At 45.4% G+C, this 23,050-nt stretch overlaps 1 protein-coding gene across 2 annotated transcripts in view; it reads left to right on the forward strand.

Annotated features, from left to right (window-relative positions):
- sema3fb (sema domain, immunoglobulin domain (Ig), short basic domain, secreted, (semaphorin) 3Fb) overlaps positions 1-23,050 on the forward strand; it is a 77,389-nt gene that overhangs the window by 42,738 nt on the left and 11,601 nt on the right. The window contains exons 3-10 of one of the 2 annotated variants that reach the window (XM_061219319.1): positions 3,542-3,702; positions 4,248-4,310; positions 7,077-7,196; positions 10,220-10,309; positions 12,326-12,419; positions 14,241-14,360; positions 14,803-14,942; positions 16,318-16,432. In XM_061219319.1, the coding sequence (XP_061075303.1) occupies positions 3,542-3,702; positions 4,248-4,310; positions 7,077-7,196; positions 10,220-10,309; positions 12,326-12,419; positions 14,241-14,360; positions 14,803-14,942; positions 16,318-16,432 (903 nt within the window). The remainder of the gene's footprint in view (positions 1-3,541; positions 3,703-4,247; positions 4,311-7,076; positions 7,197-10,219; positions 10,310-12,325; positions 12,420-14,240; positions 14,361-14,802; positions 14,943-16,317; positions 16,433-23,050) is intronic. The other variant, XM_061219320.1, reaches the window with a different exon arrangement.

Raw genomic sequence — 23,050 nt, forward strand, 5'->3', positions numbered from 1 at the left:
TCCAGCCTGCACTGCTGCCCACCTTGAGAGGGATGTGGGATCAGGTTCCCCTTACCAGTACCACGCAGTCTCACTTTCCCTCTCTAATGGGCCATTTCCAGTCCCTGGGGGGGCTCGGCCAATCGGGAACAAAGCTCTGCAGTGTGTCCAGCCCTCCAGACCCCCCAGCCTGTGACGGCCTAATTTAGCACACAGCACTCGTCCGCTTTAATGCTTTATCGAGCCCTAATGGAAGTTATTTGTGCTTTTTCCGATGTGGGATTCCAGAGCCCCAGGATAAGTTGATGGGGTGAAAATACTGTCCTGTTCGAGGATGAGAGGCAGACACAGTGTTTTGTGCTGCTCCACCAGGCCTCAAAAAGCTTTTCCTCTGAAAGAACGCTTTCATACATCTTAAAGATGGGGTCTGTTACTTTGAATACCCTGAGTCTCTGGACTACAGAAAGAATTGTTACTGTACACTGTGTGTGTGTATGTGTGTGTGTGGGTACTTGTCAGTGGTCTGTGTGAGTTGGTATGCATGTGTGTGTGTGTGTGTGTGTGAGTGGGTATGCGTGTGTGTGTGTAAGTGTGTGTATCTCTCTGTGTGTTTGGCATGGTTTCTGTTGAACCCATTCACATTCCACAAACATAGGTTCTGACAGCCTGCCGACCTGCAGGCATTGTACTGGCCAGCACCGAGTACCCTCCTGCTGTGAACACAGGGTCACAGCTGTATTTGCCCAATTCAGGTCCAGTGAAGGTGGTGGGCCAGTGAAGGGTCTGGATGTTGGGCCAGTGCAGGGTCTGGGTTGTGGGCCGGTGGAGGGTCTTGGTTGTGGGCCAGTGAAGGGTCTGGATGTTGGGCCAGTGCAGGGTCTGGGTGGTGAGCCAGTGGAGGGTCTGGGTTGTGGGCCGGTGAAGGGTCTGGGTCATGGGCCAGTGCAGGGTCTGGGTGGTGAGCCAGTGGGTGGTCAGGAGGAGAATTGCATTGCTTCCATTCCAAGGGCTGGATTAATGACATATTCCATCAGTTCCCCATCGTATGGGCTGGAAGTGGATAATGATAATGCACAGTAGCTGGCAAGCATTACGCTCCAGGGGTTTTCCTCTTCCTCTTTCTATCTTTTTCCCTCTTTCTTTCATTCTTTTTGTTTGTTTGTTTCTTTTTCTTTCTTTTTTCTTCATTTCTTAGCCTTTTCATGAGCCAGAAACCAGGAAGTTCCATTGCTCTAATATAGCAAGCCCTTGTAGCATTTCATGTAAAACATCTTCCCTTTTAAAACACAATATTTCTGAGTGAGTTTCCACAATAGCCACAATATATTTTAAATTCTCCTTCCGAGTAATGCATCAGTGTGAGGTCTACAAACTTATCACCATGGCTTCTAGGAGTCTGTTTAGACCCACTGGTCAGTTCCTATAACATGGCAGTCAGAACAGGATTTTCTGCTTGGCTTGGTGGATGAGGAATTTGGGGGAATAATAAGAGATTCCAGATGGTTTTAAATTGTTTTAAACAACAAAAAATGCAGACAAATAAAACGTTTGCATTGTACCCTGATAGAACTATATACTTTAATACATCTACTGAATAATGAAATATGTATGTTTATGGAAATATTATGGATGTGTACTGTGCTTGTGAAGAATGTGAATGCATGCAGACTTTGTACACTGTAGTACTAATACATCACTACTACTACTACTACTACTACTAATACTACTGCACTATCATATTAATCATTTATAATACCTGTGTGTGTGTTTGTGTGCGTGTGTGTGTGGAGCTTGTATGATGGAGAGCAGCACATCAGTCTGTCTGGATGACAAATACCCCAAATACCAAAGGCATATCAGCTGTTGGAGGCAGAGAATACTGATAGGTGTCAATCAACAGTGTGACTGCTTAATCAATTCTGTACATGGCAGGCAGTCTTATTAAATAATAATTTATAAATAAAGAAACCTTAATGCTATTGACCACACATTATCGATATAAACTACAACCCAACTGAAAAGTGACTTGCATACTATTCTCTCATGAATATGCTCTGAAGTATTACTCAAAATACTTTAGCTTTTTATAATAACGCACAACACTAATGTCAGAATGATGTATGCGTGATATTAAGAGGCTATCGATAAGTGTTAGGACTTGTTTGGTTGTTGGAATGTATGTTCACATAGTGGTGGAACATGGGTTTGAGTGTGGTTAGGCACACGCTAGCCACGTGTCATCAGTGGCGTGACTCAGGACCTGACTCATGCTTGTGGTTAATAGGTTAAGACGTGGTCAACCAACAAGTTCACTTAAAACCCCACAGCTGTGCTGAAGGGTAGTAAAAAATGCTGAAATTTGTCATTGAGAAGCCAATTTCAAGAGAACAGCAGATGCCCACTTTTTGTTTTTGACTTTGTTTAAATATGGTGGGATTAAGATGGCTGTAAAGCCGGGAATAGAGCACATTGCTGGGTGACGTGATGATTGATGCTGTGAGCGAACCCCAGCACGTGCCCACCCTCCACTCCCAGTGGCAGCGCTAGAAGCACTTGTTTGGTGTTTTGGGGTTTATGAGACAAGCTCCTGTCTATGCATGGGCGCTGAATTGAGGAGACAGTCTCAACAAACCGTCCGTCAAACCTGTCCATGAGGAAAGGGGTGGGGATGGGGGAGGGTGCAGGGGTGTAGGGGTCAGGTTACTGTTGACAGGGCTGAGGTGGCGACTCTAAGTGCCGTGTAACCATGGCAACACACAGGCACGCAGATGATTAAGGGATATACCTAAACTTGCGATACGGGCACCTCCTCTTCTGAGATGAAAGCAAAATCCAATGGGAATCCTCGTCTGAAAGGCATTCACAGGAACGAGAGCCCTGATTTGTGGCCTTGTATTACATGGTATATCGCCTATATAGGCCTTGTATATCAGCATTGGGTGTTTGCACACACATGTTGAACCAAAGGTATCAATTAAATATTGTACTTAGTGTGCTTTGTTGGAGTGCGTAACAGACAAAATTATCCGAATTACTTCAAGTCAGACAAAACCCCCAAAAAACATCCAGATATATCCTTTAATAACATGGCGTGAGGAGTGAAATGGCTTGAGAAATAAAAGATTCTCCAACAAGATGGAGCAGATGTTCTGTATGATTAGCTAACCGTGTGTGTGTTTGTGTGTGTGCGTGTGCATGCGTGTGTGTGTGTGTGTGTGCATGTTTGCAGGATGTCCAATGCAGTTGCAGTGAGTTGAAATGAGGTTAGAGTTATGCAAGAAAGAGCAAGTATTTTCTTTTCTTTCATGCAGTCAACCCCACTCTGGGGCTCGTGTAGTTTGGAAAATGAGAACCACCCCTGTTTTCATAGCTTTCATGAAGGTAGTATTATAAGTTGTCTGAGCACCTTGTTCCTTATTCAGACTGACATACTGTATGAACAAAAATAAAACATTTTGGACTTAAAAGGACATTTTTGGACTTCTGCCTGTGTGCCTGTGTGTGCGTGCATGTGTGTGCTACATTCTTATGTTATATTCCTTCTCCTGTTTTCCATCTCCAGAGCTGAGGTCCACTGGCACAGCCCACCATTTCTCCTTTCTGCTCAACTCCACTGACTATCGCATCCTGCGCATGGACGAAGACCACGACCGCATGTATGTGGGCAGCAAGGACTATATCCTCTCCCTGGATCTGCACGACATCAACAAAGAGCCCCTCATCGTAAGGGACCACGCCTCCCTGCCCTCTCCTGTCATATAGCTGCCCTGTTGCCATATGGCAAAATGCTAGGTACAGAGCTCGGTGTAATATCCCAAGAATGTATACTTTGAGGCTATTCCAAACATTTGGAAGCTTATTTGAGGTCAATTTCCCAATACTTAATTATTTTAATCTGCTGAAATCCGGTGAAGCATGTTAAGATGCAGACAATTCAAATTACTCATGAAGGCCTAATAGGCTGTACAGTAAACTACAGAGTATCTTATTTTCAGATAGCAGCCTTAAGAGCTCCTGTCTCTCCTGCCTGCTCCATTGGCCAGCCCTGCGTTTGTATTGGAGCGCTATTCGCGGTCCTTGTTTTCGCAGGGCGTGCAGCTAAGCGCTGTTAAAACACCCTGGAGTGCTCCTTCAGGCCTAATTACACCCCGTGTGGACTTCACCCCCGCCCCCGATAGCTGGCCCAGGGTCTATAAATCAAGCTGATGTGGAATGGAGTGTGTGATGAGCTGTGTTGTTGCTACAGATAATCTCTTCTACCCCCTCAGATCCACTGGCCAGTTCCCCCACAACGGAAAACTGAGTGCGTCTTATCTGGGAAAGATACCAACGTAAGTATTTATGTTGATTCTGTTTACTGACGCATTCAGGCTTATCCTTAATGAGTCATGAATCTCCATATCAGCCAATGGGCAATGCTGTGACCCTTTTTGATTTGACGCAATAATGTACGTAATGCATTTCACAATCAAAATAGACATTTTGATGCATCTTCATGCAGATGTGGGTGTGTGATGTGCATATAGGGCTTCAGCAAAGCCTTTCAGGACTGAGAGTGCAGTGGGCTTGAGTAGCTTGGCCGCAGCATCTAAGGTGTCACATGTTACGAGTCTGAATAATAAACAGCTTGGAAGTGTTGGCTGACCTGTCGCAATAACAAACACAACAGTGGAGAAAGTCTTTAAAAAAACTTGGGATGGCTGTCTGCAGTCTGGCCCAGTTTATGCCAGAACAGACAAGCCTAACTGAGCCTAGAGAAGCTCAGCTCAAACCTGCCCAGCTCTGACCAGATTTTTAAACTGAGCTTAGACTAGACCAGCCCAGTCAAACTTTGAGCAGGTCAAACCAAACTAGCCCAGTTTAGCGTAGACTAGCCTAGTCCAAGGCTGTGCAGGCCAGCCTAGGACACTACAGCTGGGACCCACTCTCCTGCGTCACTCCCTTTCATTTTCACTTCACTAAAGCTAAAGTAGAAAACAATTTTTGAGGTGTTAGTGAAATGTCGCTGTGATGCCAGAGCCTGTGGCTGAGGTGTTGCTGTGGGATGGCTCTATATTAAACTGCAGTGTAAGAAAATGGAGGGGGCTTGTATCGAGCACTCCAGAGGCCTTACCCAGCAGCACAATGGCCTGTAACAGTGCACCTCGTGGGCAGATGTACCCCCTCTTTCCCACTCTCCTTCCATCCGAGACACAGACACATAATAACATTTGTGCTTTGGGGACCAAAAAAAAGACTTTATGACTGGTGAGTATCAGGTAGATAAAGGAAGGAAACTGGACACTCAACCCTCCAAAACCTCAGGGTTGAAAACCAAACCCCCAAAAAAACGGAATAAATCTTTTCTCTTTGATGTGAGAAAAATGTATAGAGAGCTCTTCTCAGTCTCTACCCATGATTAACTCCTTGTGTTCATGTGTGGAGGGTCGTCAGTGAAGGTGCGGATGGCAGAACAGACACTGTTTGGCTGAATCCCTGGGGGAGAGAGCTGATGCAGATTAAAACCCCCAGTTGCCCATTATCCGTGCAAATAGTGGGTTCCTTTAATCACTCTGAGCTCCTGCACTCAAATCAATGTGCGTTTTGTTTCAAGATTGAGCCACTCTGTTGCTAATCATTATTTTTCTGGTAGGGATTCCATACTTGGGGGGGAGGGGTATATTCCAGTATAAGTGCTTAATTGGCATGTTTAAGACATGTAATGGAATGGCTGGTTCTTCTCCGTCCCATCAGTCAGGTGCTCTGATAAACCCGATACCACATATAGAATTGTGGTAACCATGACAACCTTTATAGTGACCAAAGAACAATGGATAATTACAGATAAGTGAGAAATGAGCAGTTATTGGAGTGGAAGGAGTCTCTAACATACAGAATCTTCTGTGAAGGTGTATCTCAGTCACAACCAATCTGATCTGCTGAATGAACTCATGCATGTGTACAAATGCATCTTACGTACTGCAGTTTTTAAAAGGCATTTTATTTTACTTGTTTTACTTAAAGAATATATGTGCATGTACTTCCATTGAAGATCTGGGAAAGACAACTTTTTTGAAGAACATGAGGGCATATAATGGCATCTTATTCCAGCACATCTTGCAGCAGTTATCTGTGCAGGGACACAGATGTGTTAAGCCCTCCTGCCCTGACCACAATGAGGGTGGTATGGAGAGAGACAAAAACACAAGGGAGAAATTCCACGACAGACGCCAGTCAAGTTTACATAGAGAGATACCAGGGAAGGCGCCAGGGCCTCGGTACCGTTTTAGTTTTGTTTTGTTTTGTTTGTTTTGTTATCATTAGCACCTGAAAGACTGGTGTTCAGTCCCAACCTGACCCCTGAGAGAGCTTGCTGATGAGAAGTTAAGTAGCAGGATGCTCAATCGCATACAGATTCAGCATGAGTAGTAAAGAGGGGTTGAAGGGCGCCAGGCTTGAATGGGCCAAATTTTTGGTTTGACCTTCATCCAACTTATCAGAAGGCTTGAAGAAAGCGTTAACTGCTTCAAGATGTTACTGGACTGGCAGTGTGGTTTGGTTGGGTGGGTGGTGGAGAAACTTGCAATTTGAAGGTCCTGCTTTTCCAAAGGATCCACCTCTTGTTACATAATAATTTAATAATGCTTTTCAAATAATGACGATCTTATTTAAATAACAGCCTTCATATTTGCTTGAATTAATTAATTGATGTAGTATTAATTATTGTTGATACAGTATGTTTAGCTGTACGTTATCCTGTTCAGTCTTCATTTGTTTGGGTAGTAGTGTACTATAATGGTTATGGAATTGGGCTTTAAGCCTAAAGGGTTCAGGTTGGTTTCTCTGCTTTGGGCCTTGTTATTGTTGTACCACTGTGCGGGATACTTAACCGGAATTGCTTCAGTAAATATACGGGTAAATAAAATGACTATATAAAAATCTAAGTTGCTCTGAACAAGAGCATGTGCTCAATGCCTAAATATAAATGTTATAGCCTTCAGTTGAAAATATAATTTAACTGTCCCAAATGTTTACCAACTGTCGTGTACAGTCAGAGGTCATCTTCAGTTCATCACTAATCTTCATTACTAATGATGATTCTCTTCCTTGGGCTTTAGGGAGAATGTGGGAACTTCATCCGTTTGATCGAGCCGTGGAACCGCACTCACCTGTATGTCTGTGGAACTGGAGCCTACAATCCCGTGTGCACCTATGTCAATCGAGGACGCAAGCCTCAGGTAAGTCTGGGTCCTGCTGAATGATTGAACTTACACACGCCTTGAAAAAGGACTTGTAAAAGGACTGTTTTCACTGGGGCTAAAATTATGTTCTATCATCGGTGACACCATAATGCCTCCACTTTTGCCACAGAGCTTTCTCAATGCTACAATACTGGCCTGTGTGTATTCATTTCTGCCTTTTGTTTATGATTGTACACATGTTGAGATAGTTGTTCTTCATTTGTTTAGAAATTTAGGGATAAATCAAAGTAAAAATATCATTAATTTGTAAGTGGTGAGGCAGACAGACAGAGCTACTGAAGAGTCAGTCTGAGCAACCATATTTAGCTTCAGTCAGTATAGACAGTACAATACACAATCACCGTGTCTGCATCTAGCATTCCTGTGTGCCAGCAAGAAAAATGCACAGGAATTCTGGATGCCATATTGTACCTGAGACACACAGCTTGACAGTGACCCCTGCTGGTGAGGAGGCTCACTGCAGCCAGGCTCTCGAGTTCTGGCAGTGAGAAGTATGAGAAATGTACCGCTGCAGAGGTGGTGCCAGTTCCATGTCTGAGAGACTCTGAAAGACTATAATGAATGAGTCTCCCTTCCATCGTCAAGCTTGTACCCCTGCACCCCCGAACCGCCTCATCGCCATCCCCTCTGCGGGGTGACTTCAGAGCCCAGCTGTTGTCCCCAGCACACTGTTACTGCGCTGCATGTTTAGTCTTACGGTCTAATGGGGAGGGTTGAATTTCCTCCTCCCTGCCAGGCATTACAATATGGGCGCATTCCCATTTTATTTTTTCCATTGCACCACTTCTTTAATACTTTTTTTTAATGACAGTTCAGGGGCATTTGAAACAGGACTTGTATAAAACCCATTTGTTCAGACTTTGCTTCCTCCAGGACCTAACTTAAGGAGCCTGAGGCCTTCTGCACGCCACTGTTGTTTCCTGTGCCTCCCACTAATCTCTCCGTAACCAAACACTGGGTTGTCATGCATGTCTACTGGTGCCATCCCTAAAGCAGCCTGTCTGCTTGGTCTGTCCATCCCTTCTGTGCCGTGTAACTCCACTGCTCCTGTCAGGGTTCATAGGTCACACAATGTAAAAGAGTGTGTTCCACCATGGGAACCAACTTTACATGAATTCTCCTGTTTTGCATTAGAGTGTTTTCTCTTTCGTATGGAATGGTCTGGGAATGTTTCACCTTAATTATTCTTAGTTGTCCTGGAAACAGGCATCCTCTTAACTGTCCTGGAAACAATGTCAAACATCATGGAATCCTGTGCCCTGAACACGCTGCTTTTCCAGACAGGAAACCAGGTCTGAAGCTGCTGCTTATTGAGTTTCCACATCATCACACATAAGTCGGTTTGCACACACAGACACACACATGCTTGCACGCACACGCACTCTCAAACGCACATACACACACACATACTCCACTTCTAAGGCCTGTTCCTGTACACCAATTGATGTCACTCATAACTTTTTTCCCTGTACACTGGATATTTAAGATGTTGATGTATTAACTCTCAGTGAGAACTTTATTAGGTAGTTATTAGACTTAGTTTTTAGGTTTATTGGTTTTCTGCTGCTGTAGCCTATCCACTTATAGGTTGACACCTTATCTGTTCAGAGATGCTCTTCTACATACCACTGTTGTATTCTGTGGTTATTTGCACCACTGTCACCTTCCTGTCAGCTTTGACCAGTCTGGCACTTCTCCTCTGACCTCTCTCATTAACAATGCATTTCCGTGGCTCACTGGATGTTTCTCACACCATTCTCTGCAAACTCTTGAGAGTCTTGTGCATGGAAATCACAGGAGATCAGCAGTTTCTGAGATACTCAAACCGTCGGCTGCTGGCACAAATGATCATTCCTCAGTCAAAGTCACTTAGATAACATTTATTCCCCATTCTGACATTTGATCTGAACAACAGCTGAACCTCATGACCATGTCTGAAAGCTTTTTCTGCATTTAGTTGCTGCACATGATTGGCTGATTAAATATTTGCATTCAATTGCTCACTGAGTGTACATACACTCCAGGTATATCTGTATATGACCTGAAACCAATGGCCAAGATTCCTAGTTCACTTTCCACCGTGAGGCTGAAAGCAGCCAGTGAGGCTGGCTTGTGTAATGGTATTTACTGCAGCCGTGCCCCCGTGGCCTGCTCTCCGAGCAGACACATGAATGGGGTTCCTCCTCTCTCTGTGCGAGGCTTGAAAATATGGTGTGAAAAGAAGCAGTTGGTGGCAGGCGTGTGTTTCAGAGGGGGACTGTGGGCTGTCTTCACTCTCCTGAGCTGGCAGCAGGGCCATATACGAGCTTGCTTGTACAGATTTGGGTATCTTTGGAGATGCCAAATGAAAAATAAAAAATGTGAATGAATTCTTTAATTCCTCATTCAAGCTTTACATGAAGTGCACTTTATCTGTTTTGTAATAGAGGGGCAGCTGCAAGGCTACATGTGCAACTTTGTGGTTTGACAGTTTTTTATTGTAATTTTAAATATCTTTAAGTTGCCTCTTAGTAATGTTGGGGGGGGGTGTATTTGTTAGAACGGGTAGGTTAAGTTTAGTGAAGTACCCAGATACTGAACCTAATCTTGTAAATTGTAAAAATGACAGGTGAACTAAATGCCAGCTCCAATTAATAAAGCAAAAGCACTTGTCAGAATCATATGAAGATGGAGGCAAAAGGTTGAGGAAAATTTGCTCAATCATGAGTTAATCTTCACTCTCCATGCTCCAGAAGTTCCAAAGTGATTACATTAACTGTTATCACTGGATGTGCATTCATTTATCCAGTCTTATTTCCTCAAATCAGAGCCCTGTATTGTGCTGTTGTGACAGAGGTGTCATGTTGGAGTCAGAGAGAGCGGTGGTCCCATCGGCATGGCAGGGGTTACGGCGGGTTGGTGGGCTCAGGGTCAGTCCCATGGCAGGCTTCCCAGGCCGGCCCGGTCACTGTGCGTCAGGAGGAGGAGATAACCCTCGCGTTTGCTGTGTTCTGTTTTAGGCCGCATTGCACCTGCAGACGGCACCGCTCGGAGGAAGGGCCAGCAGAGCCGCGGACCTTGGCGCCACGGCCGATCCAATGGGAGCGCAGGTGGGACGTGGGTGTGGGTCAGGCGCCCATCAGCAGCCTGGGCTGGCCTGTCCGCCCCCGAGCCCCGCCCAGCGGGCAGGGAGCCGGGGGTAGACCCACTGCGGGCGGGGCCAGCACGCTCTCTCTCAGCGCGGGGGGGTGCATGCCTCTGCCACCTAACACCTCATTCTCAGACAAAATTTACTTTCACGCATTTTGTCTCACGTTGACATTTCTGTCATACTGGGAGGGGGCCCAGTCCCCCTCTCTTACGGGAGTCTAGTGAAGTCGCCTGCTTATCTCAGCTAAGCATGTAGCTTCTCCGGCCCCTGTTCATTCTCCTCTTTCATTTTATGAATGTTTGTTTATTTTCTTCTCTTTTTTCACAAATGCATTTTTTGCCATGTTTGTTTTTTTACCACCATTGGCATTCTTTGGCACCATTTCGCCCTCTGTCTCTTTCTCTCTACCATGGTTGTCTTCTTGCAGGAAGAGGGCTTTTTGAAAGTCATTGTAGAGGGAATGTTGCTTGCCCTTGGCACCCAGACTTCTGCATGTAGGCTGCTGTTGTTGTCTGAAATGGTCAAATTGGCATGGGTGAGTGAGGTTTACCAGCTAAACCTGCCAACCAGTCAGATAGCACCACTCATCAAAGTGGGAGAAGTGTGCCATGTTGCTTATCTCTGCTCATCGCCCCTTGAGCTGTTTAGCCATGGAGCCATTTGTGCTGCATGCTTTGACATGGGATGGGTGGGAGTGTCCTGGTCTATATTGAGTTTTTTGGCTGGTACTAGAAGCCAGCAGTACAGAGACCATCTCACATGCCTGAGAAGTGACTCAGGATGTGAGCGGCTACTCTGAGAAACACGCATGTGAGCACTGCCAATCATACTCTACCGTCCCACCCACCTCACCCTACCCCTCCCGCAGGAATGCGCACTAACCACTCACGCTCTCTCTCACACACTCTCCCTCTCCCTCTCTCTCTCTTGCTCTCTCTCCCTATCCCTCTCTCTCTCTCACATGCTCAGTTTGACCTGCTCCCACTGCAGTTCTGTTGGTCCAAGACAAACATGGGGCTTCGTGTTCATCTGTTAAACCAGTGGAAATAATAGACCCACGTAGCTCTGCATTACTTGGATGTTTGAGGTCTTCTGCCATTCTGGGCAGAAAAAGACAAAAGTAACCCCTTGTTGGCCTTCGTTTTCAGCTCAGTGTTGTCTTGTTGTACATGTGCAGCATGTTGGGTTTCCCCTGGAGGAATGTTGCAATGGAAAATTCATTGATGAAAGAAGTTTTTGGCAAATATGGGATCATGATTTGCTTAATATTTATTTATATTCTTTGCTTGAGTATACATCGACATCTGGCATGCAGTAAAGGGAGATGCCAACGTCTGCAGTTTTTCCATGTAAACACACTGCAGTTGATTTTGATTAAGGGTGTAGCTGAGTAAAATGCGGCATTGAGAACAGACAGCTCTGGCTAGCTCCTCTCCTTTGTGATGCGGGCGATGATAGAGGGAGACGGTGATGTCTCCCTTTCTGTCTCTTCTCCTCCCTCTGAGACAATGAGAGACTTGGAGTGGTTCTAGTTCAGGGCGAGGCAGTGGGGAACGTCATATATCAGTTGGTCCAAAGACCTGCCAATCTGCTGCCGGGTGGCGCCCTACCAACACGGGGCTAGCAAGCCTCAACCCCACTCTTCAGCTCTTTGCTGGATTACATATGTCAGCAATTGAGGGCCATTGGTCAGGCGGGAGGAGGAGGATGTTTTAATGAAAGTCTCCACTGAAACACTTCTGACACTACTGTTTTTTTCTGCATGTTTAACAAAGTCAGGACAGGAAGCAATATCCTCAATACAAAGGATTATGGGTGTTGAGGCACTCTCTTCATCTTGTGCCATCCATCAGGGTTTGCTTCAAGGAAGTAGTGCACCTTAATGCGCCCTGCAGAGCAGGGATCACCGTTATTGTCCTAATGAGGTCTGCAGCATTATTGATGGTAAATCTCACATGCTGTTTCCCCTTTCCAGGAATACATATTCCACCTGGAGCCGGGCAGAGTGGATTCTGGGAAAGGGAAGTGCTCCTATGACCCCAAACTGAACAGCGTCTCTGCTTTGATCAGTAAGTGCCATCTGCCACATGTTCATGTTGTTTTAATGGAGTCACATGTTCCATTAAATTGAGAATGCAGAACTTAGTCATGACTAGGTTCACTTTAGATTCCTACAGAGCGGGTGGTAATGTAGCCAGGCAGGTCTTGCTGCTGGTCCAGGGATGTTTCACAGCAGTTGGAATGGGCAACCCTCCCATTAAAACATTTTATTTTGAGTGGGGTCAGGACAGACGGCTTGGCCAGTCTTTTCAGGTCCTCTTTTCACTGGATCAAACGGTGAGTAGAGTTTGTTACATTCTTGTAAGGAATGTTTGCTCATTCTCACTGCTTTCTTATCTCATTTTTTACATTCAGTTCAAATTTAGTTCAAAGTCATTATAGATCCACATTTTTTGAAGGTTCGGTAGCACATTTGTGGAAAGCATTCCAACTCAATTCTGTAGCCATTCTTCTCCTTCTCCTTCTCCTTCTTCTTCTTCTTCTTCTTCTTCATAATAGTAATAACAGTAGTGGTAGTAATGGTCAATATGTTGATGATTATACATGTAAAATGGAAATATATGATGATATATTGAATAAAGAAATGCTTAACGGTCCTAGTCTTGTGTTTGAAATACTGATCTCTAAGAGCAGCGTTCTCACAGTGGTCTCCTGGCATTTTGAGGGTGGTCCGTTTGCGTGAGTTCAGACCGTGCAGTTGCCACGGTTGTAAGTGGATCTTGTATCTTATCACTGCCGGATGACACACACTTCCCAGTGTAAACTGCCAACTGTGCTTTCCCACATTAACACACACTTCCAGCTGACCCTGGCAGAATGGGAGAGTGATTTTCACACAGATGAACCGCCCCTCTATGGTGGGATAGCTGCGATAGGAGTCCCTGTTCATGAAGAGAGCCTGTCCCATTAAGGTTCACACATTCTAGTTCCCAACCCAAAACCACAATACCAGAACCCTGAGTGCTTCCTGTGTTTCTCCATCTCTTCCCAAAACTGAGCTCACTGCTGGGCCGGCTAGTGTTTAGAGAATGGCTGGACAATTCACATAAATCTCTTTTTAATCTTTAAAGAGTCCCTGCTTTATTCATCCATTTATTTTCCCATATCCGCCACCTAACCCCCTCCTCACACAAACACACACACCACTGCCACCATTATCCACCGGCCTGTCCTGCTTTCACACGGCTGCCAGCTGCATGCTGGGACACCTGCTCCCCCGGTCGGGCCCCTGACAGCTGCTGGTGGATCCCCACCCGGTCTCCCCACTGCTTAACAAGGCCTGGGGACCAGACTCTGAGACACATCATGTCCCCTTAGAGGGACACATGTTCCCCAAGCCCTTCAACCCAGCCTGGCCCAGGGTTCCACCTGTGCCTGTGACCTTTGGGCCACCATGACCTTAGGCTGGGTCTGTTTGGGATGGGGTCACTTCTCATATGTAACGTGAAATGAAGGCATAGCTGCTCTGTATTGGTCTGTACATGGAGACTCTTTATCGCCTTCCTGTCTATCTGCAGTTGCTTTTCTGTGCCTCTCTGCACTATCTACTCCTCTAGTCTTCATTTGTCTCATTTCAATTCAGATCCAATGGCTTTTTGGTTATTAAATATTTAGTGAATTATATAAATGAACATATTTGATCACATAAAAATATATTTAGCACTTACCAACTTTCTGGCTAAAGTGGAAAGAAGATTTTGAAATATAAATATGTTATATTTTGTATACTTGAAAGGTAAGGAATATCTTTATACATAAAAAAACATGAGTAAATATGAAAATAAATTAATAAAAAATAAAAATTAAGAACAGAATGATGTCTGTTACAGATGGTGAGCTGTATGCTGGGGTCTACATTGACTTCATGGGAACAGATTCTGCGATTTTCCGGACTCTTGGGAAGCAGACGGCAATGAGGACAGACCAGTATAACTCCAGATGGTTAAATGGTACCAGTTCACTTGTGTCTTATTTTTTCACCAGATTCTGGCATGTAACCAGCTCTCATATGCATTGTAATTAGTGTCCCTTAAACTTCTCCTCTGTGAGTTTAGCATGTGGTGTCGCATGCTAGAATGTTCCATTTGGCACCAGTTTGGGTGCAAATTGACAAGCTGGGCATTTCTAGCTATGTTCATAGAGGATTTGTCATTGCCATGAGCAACATCTACCGAGTGCTGGCTTCTGTGCATCTAGTCTTGTATTTGGTGCTTCAGTCTACACAGAAACATAGAAAGAGAAATGGTTCAGGTCACAGGTATAGTAACTGTTTGTTGAGTTTATATGATATTGGGTACCTGATTTTGATATAGTGCTTTTTCATTGTGAAATAAGTGAATGTGTGCACATATAAATGATGAACGTGACCACGTTTCTCTCTCTCTACTTCAGACCCTGCATTTGTCCACGTGCACCTCATTCCTGACAGTGCCGAAAGGAACGATGACAAGCTCTACTTCTTCTTCCGGGAGAAGTCTTCAGAGATGGGCCAGAGCCCCATAGCCCAGTCTCGTATTGGCCGGATCTGCCTGGTTAGTGAATGAAATCGGTCAAGCAAGTAGGCTGTCAAGCAGCCAGGCAGCCAATAAGCAACAGGCCCTAAGGAGTACAAACAATGTGCAGTAATGTTTATGTGCAGAAAGTGCTCTCTGGTATGCTTGGTTGTGGAGCTGTAGTTTGTTTAACACCAGTGTGCTGGAATCTGCAAGTAAACAGTTCATTCATAGAAGAAGGTACTTGGACTGCCCCACCACCCCCAGTCCTGTGCGCCTGTGACCCTTTGACCCTGCCCCAGCTCGGAAACCCGAAACGTAAGAGTACTGGAGCTGAAAGCACTAGGCGGCAGTCCAAAGCAACCCTCCCTGACCTGTACCTCACAGGGGAGGGGTGTTGATTCACCATAATGTCCTTATGCAATGCTGCCCCCATTCTGTGCTGAACTACGAATGAGTTGCCTATCCTGAGTTGCCTGTGGATACAGAGATAGACTTCAGATAATCTCATTAGGTCTGGTTTACACTGCACAGCCCCCCTGTCCACCCCACCTGTATGCCTATTCAGTCCTTTAGCGTTTACTAGGAGAGGTCCGCCTGTGACTCCATGGCCAAGCCTCTTTCCCCATCCTTTTTTATTTTTTTGCCGTCTGCATGTCAGAGTCTGGGCTAAAGAGTTGCTGTCTGTTCTTAGCCTAGCCTGGAGCAGCAAGTCCTACTTTTATATTCATGCCATAGGCTATTCTCACTGAAAAGATACATTTCTGAAATATACAGTAGTGTAATTGTTCAAAACCTGTGGCATCTTATACGCAGTATATAGTTAAATTCCCCTGCAGGAGTAATATATTGCTGTCAAGCACATTTATTATTTTACCCAGCATTTTTGGCATCGTCTAATTTTAAATACTGGGGAGTTAACAAATCTATGGACATTGATATAATATAATGTGCCTCTGCTACAGTATATATCATAGATAAATGCCATTCCCATTGAATAATGCCCTCCACTGTAGGTTTCCTGGTCAAAGTTAAATATGTCTCACAGAGCAGGGCTCTAAATCCTCTATAGGGAGGGTTTGATCACCCCAGCAGACAGTATTGGCCTGTGGCCAGTAGCGACAGCAGATGGGATAGACTCAGTGTGTTTGGCGTCTCGTCCCTCCAAGGCGGAGAGCTGACATTTAGTGCGTGCTTCAGTGTCTTTTCCCACCACAGTGTGTTTGACACGAGAAGAGTGCAGTGCAACTTCAGTGGGTGGTCTGTGCCTGTGTATGCTTGTGCGTGTGTGCATGTGTGTGTGTGTGTGTGTGTGTGTGTGTCCGTGTGTGCATGTATGTCTGTGTGTGTGTGTGCGCATACGTGTGCGTATGTTGGTTGTATGTTTTAACAGCCTCTCTCCTCTCCCTGGCAGAATGACGACGGTGGTCACTGCTGTCTGGTCAACAAGTGGAGCACCTTCCTGAAGGCGCGGCTCATCTGCTCTGTGCCAGGGGCTGACGGGATCGAGACGCACTTCGACGAACTCCGTGAGTGCCTTCTCACACTCTCAATGTCCTCTTACAGTCTACAGACACAACTGTGCTTTGAGACAGAATAATACACCAGTGGGGCTTAATTTAATCACAGATTAAATGGCTGGGCCTGTCATTTAGTCCCTCATCGTCTGTCTAGATTTCTATCGCTCTCCATTCTGATTCTTTTCCATTACAGTTAAGTTATTCAGCTGATGCTTTTACCCAAAGTGACTTACAGTTGATTAGCCTAAGCAGGTACCAATCCCCCCTGGAGCAATGCAGGGTTAAGGGCCTTGCTCCTGCACTGTGGCTTGAACCATCAGCCTTCTAGGTCCCAGTCAAGCACCTTAGCTATTGCATCGCATCACATTGCATTATTTATTTTTAGCAGACAACCTTACCCAGAGGAATGTATAACACTTACATTTTGTGAATACTATCTATTTATACAGATGGAAAGTGAGGAATTTGAGTTAAGGACCTTACTCAAGGGTAGAGCTGCGGCAATTTGAACCAGTAACCTCTGCTTCACAATCCCAGTCCCCTGGCCATTATACTACTGCTACCCAACTTTAGCTAGATCACGTACATCAACTTGCCTTAGCAGGAGAGGGTCACACTGAGGTGACTTTATGGAAGTGCAGCTTGGGAACCATAGCAACCCCTGCCTGGGTCATCTTGCATGACATGCTTTTGTAAGCAGAAAGCGAACTCATAACAGAGTTATAGAAAATAAGCATTTCCAAGGAAATTGTAGTTTTCTTTCCATGTCTCAACTTACATAGATCTGCCCTTCCCTTCTGCAAAATATGTCTGTTAGTTGATGAGTGCAGGACTAAGAGGTCAACTGGGTTTCAGTGAAAATAATTTGCAGTAATGGGAAATAATGCCATAAATTGTGGCTCTCTTGGGCAGTCTTAAATTTTTACTTCCCCACACCTACTTTGCCCCTCTGTTGTTCTACCCCTCATCCCCATGCCCCACTCCTTCTCTGTGCCCTCCCTCTTCCCCTCCTCTCTCTCTCCCTCTCCTTCTTTTGTGGAGTCTATAACTGAATGAGTGCATAAATGTGATTTCCAGCAGCAGTTGTGAAAGTAGTAGGTTTATTTTGGCTGGCTGCCACGTGGAGATCAGCTGTAGAGTGAGTGAATGGGACAGATCGCAGATCAACACATGGGTCAAGTTTCTCTGCCCTGTCCTCTCTAAATACACCCCCTCCACTCCTCGAAGTCACTGCCCCCGCATTACTGTGCACTACTGCCCCCTGGGTACCTCCATAGGTATTCGATGATCTGCTTCTGCCTGTGAATTTAAAGCACATTGCAGACACATTCATTATAAATACTTATGCACAGTATATTATAATTATTGATACTTATATAATTATTTAAGCAATCAGTTGTGTAAGTTGCCAATTTCCTTTTAATAAAATAATTTCAACGTGCAACTCTAACAGTTCAAATGTACTCTACAATAGCTAGTTTTTCATTGATCTGTTTGTAAAACAAAACAGGCAGGTGTGTTAGACCAACCAGCAGATTAGTTCAGATTAATAACAAAATGCATTCTTAGGTCTTTAACGGGTGGTGAATAGTGATCAGAGAGTGATTCTTCATGAACCCAAAATGGGCGAATCACTGATAACACATGATACTGTAACGCCTACCGTTTGGGCTTTGGCAAAGCTTTACTGTCCTAACACCAATGGTGCACAAGTCTGCTGTCCCAGTTGGAGGCAATGTTGAGAATTTGTAGACCGCAGTCATGAGCCATGGCAAAAAGGGAGACACAAATGGTTGCTTGTCCATTTCTTTCAAGAAGTCTGTCACAGAAGGCTTGTTTTCATGCTATAATGCAGGGTTTGTTGAAGAAATGTTCTTCACAGACTCTTGTCTCATAGACGAGACCAGAAACAAAAGGATATGCCAACAGATGGCGTTTTTTATCAAGTTCATATCTGTCTTGTTGTCCTTGCCAAATCTTTGTGTACAACATTCACCATACTGCAGTAGGGGACTTCCATTTGTCTATCCCTGATTTTGAATTACAGAAGTGGTGAGAGAAGTGTAATGAGGGATATGTCATATTTCTGTACGTGTACAGATATATGAGCTCCATAATGCTTGGGACAAACACATATTTTTCTCGATTGGGCTCTTTCCTCCAGACTTTTCGATTTGTAATAAAATAATTCACATGTGTTCCCCCATTTCAGGGCACCATCATGTTTGGAACAAATGGCTTCACTGGTGTCTTTGATTAGTCAGGTGTGTTCAATCACTTCCTTATGGCAGGAAAGGAAAACTTTCAGTATTTAGTCTTGATTCTATGATTTTGAAGCATTTGCAGCCTGTTTTTGGCTTTTGTCAATAAGAGTTGTGGCAATGAAAGCCAGTTTGGGACTGAGGCAGGTGTGGATGTGTCAGTGAGACTTCTGTCTTCCTCAGAAGACTTCACAAACTACTCTGGCATATGCAAACCAGCAGGTTACAGTTTGCTAAGAAGCACCTAAAAGAGCCTGTAGAGTCCTGGAAAAGGGTTTTGTGACAAAGATTTGTATCAGAGTGATGATACGAGCAAAGTGTTATGGTTTGGGCATGTACCGTATGTCACTGGCATGTAGGTACTGGCTCACTTATCTTCATTGAGGATGTAACTGCTGATAGCAGAATAATTCATTTTGAAGTGTACGGAGCCAACTCGAGAAAAAAATATGTCTTCGGCCCAAACTTGATTGTGTTCCCATTATATGTACACACAGTGGTCTTTTACCTGTCATTTTCACCGGCTCATTTCAACTGCAAATGTATTTCAGTCTCTTCTTCTGTTTTATGCACACATATTAATTCATTTATTCATTGAATTAATCTCCACATTTCCTTTTTCCACACTGTGCTTTACTGACTCTGCAGAGGTTAAGACCATAATCGCACATTCTTGTTTTTAGGTGGTCAGTGTTTAGTGCAGCCCCTTAAATGGCATTGAACTGTGGGTTTCAGGTCAGCTCGAAGTTGTCTAGACCTACTAGTACTCAACAAGATTAAAACAGTACCTTGTCAGTTCATTGGCTGGAGTTGAGTCGTTATACCACAGGAGACTGGTGCTCCAGAGCCCAAGCAGGTGGTTTCAGCTCGCTGTAATAAAAGTGTCAACTTTTTCCCCTGTTTTTAATTGGGCCTTCGTTTACACTGGCGAAGCTGCGGTTTCGTGACGGGGTGCTTGAAAGCTGGAGCGCATTTGCTCCGGCCCCTCTAATAAAGCTGTTAAGCTGCAGTTTAGCGTGAGCTCTGGAAGGCTGTTAATGACTGGGCGGGGGTCCGTGCCTGGAGGCAGAGGGGTAAAACTGCCAAGCCAGGCCTCCCATTCACCCCCACCCAGCCGCAGTGGGCGACCCCGCCGTGTGAAAGCCTGTACTGTACCAGCTCTCCACTTTAAAGAAGTGAAGGCATGAGAGGAGACGGCCTGCCCAGCGCTTTAATGGCCCTCACTCAATAGAAAATGGGCAGCCATAAAATGCTTAGTTTTCACAGTAAACCATGGTAAGGAGAGCCTTGGAGGCTAGGGGGGTGGCGTGTTTTTCAGAAAAGTGATGAAGCTTGTGATGAAAGTGAAGAATAACTGTGGAGTCCTTGCGTGTGTGTGTACCTTTGCGTAAGCATGTCGGAGATCTGGGGAGTTTAAACAGTTGGAGAGCAAAGAGGTTTTAGTTCCATGAATCAAGTCGGACCAAATTGGACTGTGGCAATATTGAAACAACAGGGGGCTCCATTTTGAAACAACAGGGGGCCCAGTTCCAAAGCTGTGTTCAGCTTCTTTCACCACAAGTGATTCTTCTGCAAAATTATATCCAGAAGAATAAATTAAACACGAGAAGGAAAATAAATGTGGTGATTGCTTGACTAGTTTATTTTACCAAGTGAGAACCACAGACAAAATCAGTAACACATGTTTTCTTTTTTCCTTAAAGGCAAAGGCAAAATGGCCAATGAACGTCAATGAATGCTCCATCCATTTTTTTCATTTTACGCTGAATTGTTAGAACATGATCGCAGTGTGTTCGAGGTTAATGTTGTATAACGATGCAGGAGAGAGAGCGGGAGAGAGGGAGACGCAGGGATGGGGTGAACGTTGTGAGACGATAAGATTTAGGCAGTGTCCCCGTCTCTGTCTGGACAGGCAGCAGTTAGAGGTGCTCTCGCTCTTTCCGGAATCTTCCAGGAGAAAGAGAGAGATGGATTGTGCAGACTTCCATTCTTTCTTCACAAGAAAGGAAAAATGTGCAGAGTGGGTTTCATTGCTGGTGGTGGTGGTGGTGGGGGGATGAGGGGGGGTGGCAATTCTGAGTCTGGCTCTTTCAGTGATCTTATTAACATGCGAGTGCTGTGAGCCCCCAAATGCCAAACATTTCCTCAGAGTCTTCTTATCGTCTTACTGTTAGTTTGTAATATTATCAGAGCTTTAGTCTGCTATACATGGAGAGAGTGGGAGTACAGGCTCTGCAGTAGTAGAGGTGGTGTAGTGAGTCTAGGCCCTCCTGCTGTGTGAGCATATTCTACCTGACAGCACCGACAGGTCTGCTTTCTCTGTCTGTGGTAACCCGTGACCGCTCCAGTGTTGTGGCCCCTGAGGGCCCAGCCTGTGGGCTCTTGCCAGCTGGTGGGGGGATAATTGAGACTGGCAGAGAGGAGAGGGGGAGGTGGGCTATTGGAAACATGTGCTGTCCGCCTACCCACCTTGTTAGCATTGGGTCTGATTTGGATAGGATTATAACTACAGGCTATTCCCTGAGACACAGCTTGAGAGGCACACGCACACACACGCACACACATGTACACACACACTGTATGACACACACACTGTATCAGGCACATGCAGGCACGCACACAGACATGCTTGTGCACACTTGCACACCACACACGCTTGTGCACACACACACACACACACACACAGTATTGACCACCCATCAAAAACAATTGCCCCATCATTTTTCCCAGCTCCATGTGTGCTACACGACCTTATTCTGCCACCTCATGTAAAATGAGTTTTCCCTGTTCGCTAGAATTGAATCCCCCATTGTTTCTAGACCTCTTCACCTGTCACTGCTCTACCTCTGCAGTAATGTGGGGATTTTATTCCATGATGATTACTTGCAGTACTGCAAGAACAGGAACAGGCTAGCTCTTACCCAGCCGTGTTCCACACATAGTTATTGCTACACCTGGGGGACCATGCTCCAGTAAGAAGTGAAATGCATCTGCTGTTTTAAAAAAAGAAATGAAACGCCAAATGTACTTTCATGGTTTTATGAAATGCCACCTGTATGCCACCTCTCTACAATTATTATTATTGAGACAAACATCCTAAAACAATCCTCATTTATGAAGCAGTGCTGTACTTTTCTGAACATTTTAGAATGCAGTTTAAATCGGGGCTGGGCTGTAATTCGTTCCTGCTCTGGCTTGCAGACGCTCACAGACTGCTTCTCCTTTCTGTCCCTCCCACGTCACCCGCCAGGCACGCCGTGCTCAACTCTTTCATTTCCTTCAGTGTGGAGAATGGCATGCTGGAGATAAGACTCGTGTTGCTCTGGAGGGCAGGGAGCAGGTTATGGGAGCAGGTTATGGGAGCTGGTTATGGGAGCTGGTTATGGGAGCAGACTATGGGAGCAGATTATGAGAGCAGATTATGGGAGCAGGTTATGGGAGCAAACTATGGGAGCAGGTTATGGGAGCAAACTATGGGAGCAGGTTATGGGAGCAGACTATGGGAGCTGGTAATGGGAGCAGACTATGGGAGCAGGTTATGGGAGCAGACTATGGGAGCAGGTTATGGGAGCAAACTATGGGAGCAGGTTATGGGAGCAGACTATGGGGGCTGGTAATGGGAGCAGACTATGGGAGCAGGTTATGGGAGCAGACTATGGGAGCTGGTTATGGGAGCAGACTATGGGAGCAGGTTATGGGAACTGGTTATGGGAGCAGGTTATGGGAACTGGTTATGGGAGCAGGTTATGGGAACTGTTATGGGAGCAGGTTATGGGAGCTGGTTATGGGAGCAGGTTATGGGAACTGTTATGGGAGCAGGTTATGGGAGCTTCAGACGTGATCTTACCCACAGCAGGTGGGAGTATAATCAGTGTCCAATCACAGGGCTCCTGGGAGCCACAGGGCTGCTGCTGACATCACCTCAGGTCATCCCGAGGCACGCCCATGGAGACCGTAGCCCTGGCTATAATTGACTGTAATCCACGATACAGGAGCTCTTCCACATACAAGGACGTCATTGTCACGTTTTTTTTCCGATAACTCAGGAAATGGAAAGGTTCCGTCCGTCACGCCTTGAATAACAGGCCACTCCAGGTGACCCCGTGACGCCATTTTCTCCGTCCAGTCACACGGGTGAGGGGCCGACGCCCACACACTACTTCTAACCGCAGCCGTCAGCTTAGATCGTCACCGATAGGCCACAGTCCTGAAACTGCCCCTGCATCATGCCTGTACTCACCGGGGAATCGGGCAAATATAGTTTTCCCCTGTTATTTTTCCCGAAGCAGGCGTTATGACAGGTGCGGTAGCTGATGAGCTCAGTCTTTATGAATGACGTACTTGCTGCCCTGGCCTTTACTCTGAG

Source organism: Conger conger, chromosome 14 (genome assembly GCF_963514075.1).
Source record: "Conger conger chromosome 14, fConCon1.1, whole genome shotgun sequence".
Lineage (NCBI taxonomy): Eukaryota > Metazoa > Chordata > Actinopteri > Anguilliformes > Congridae > Conger > Conger conger.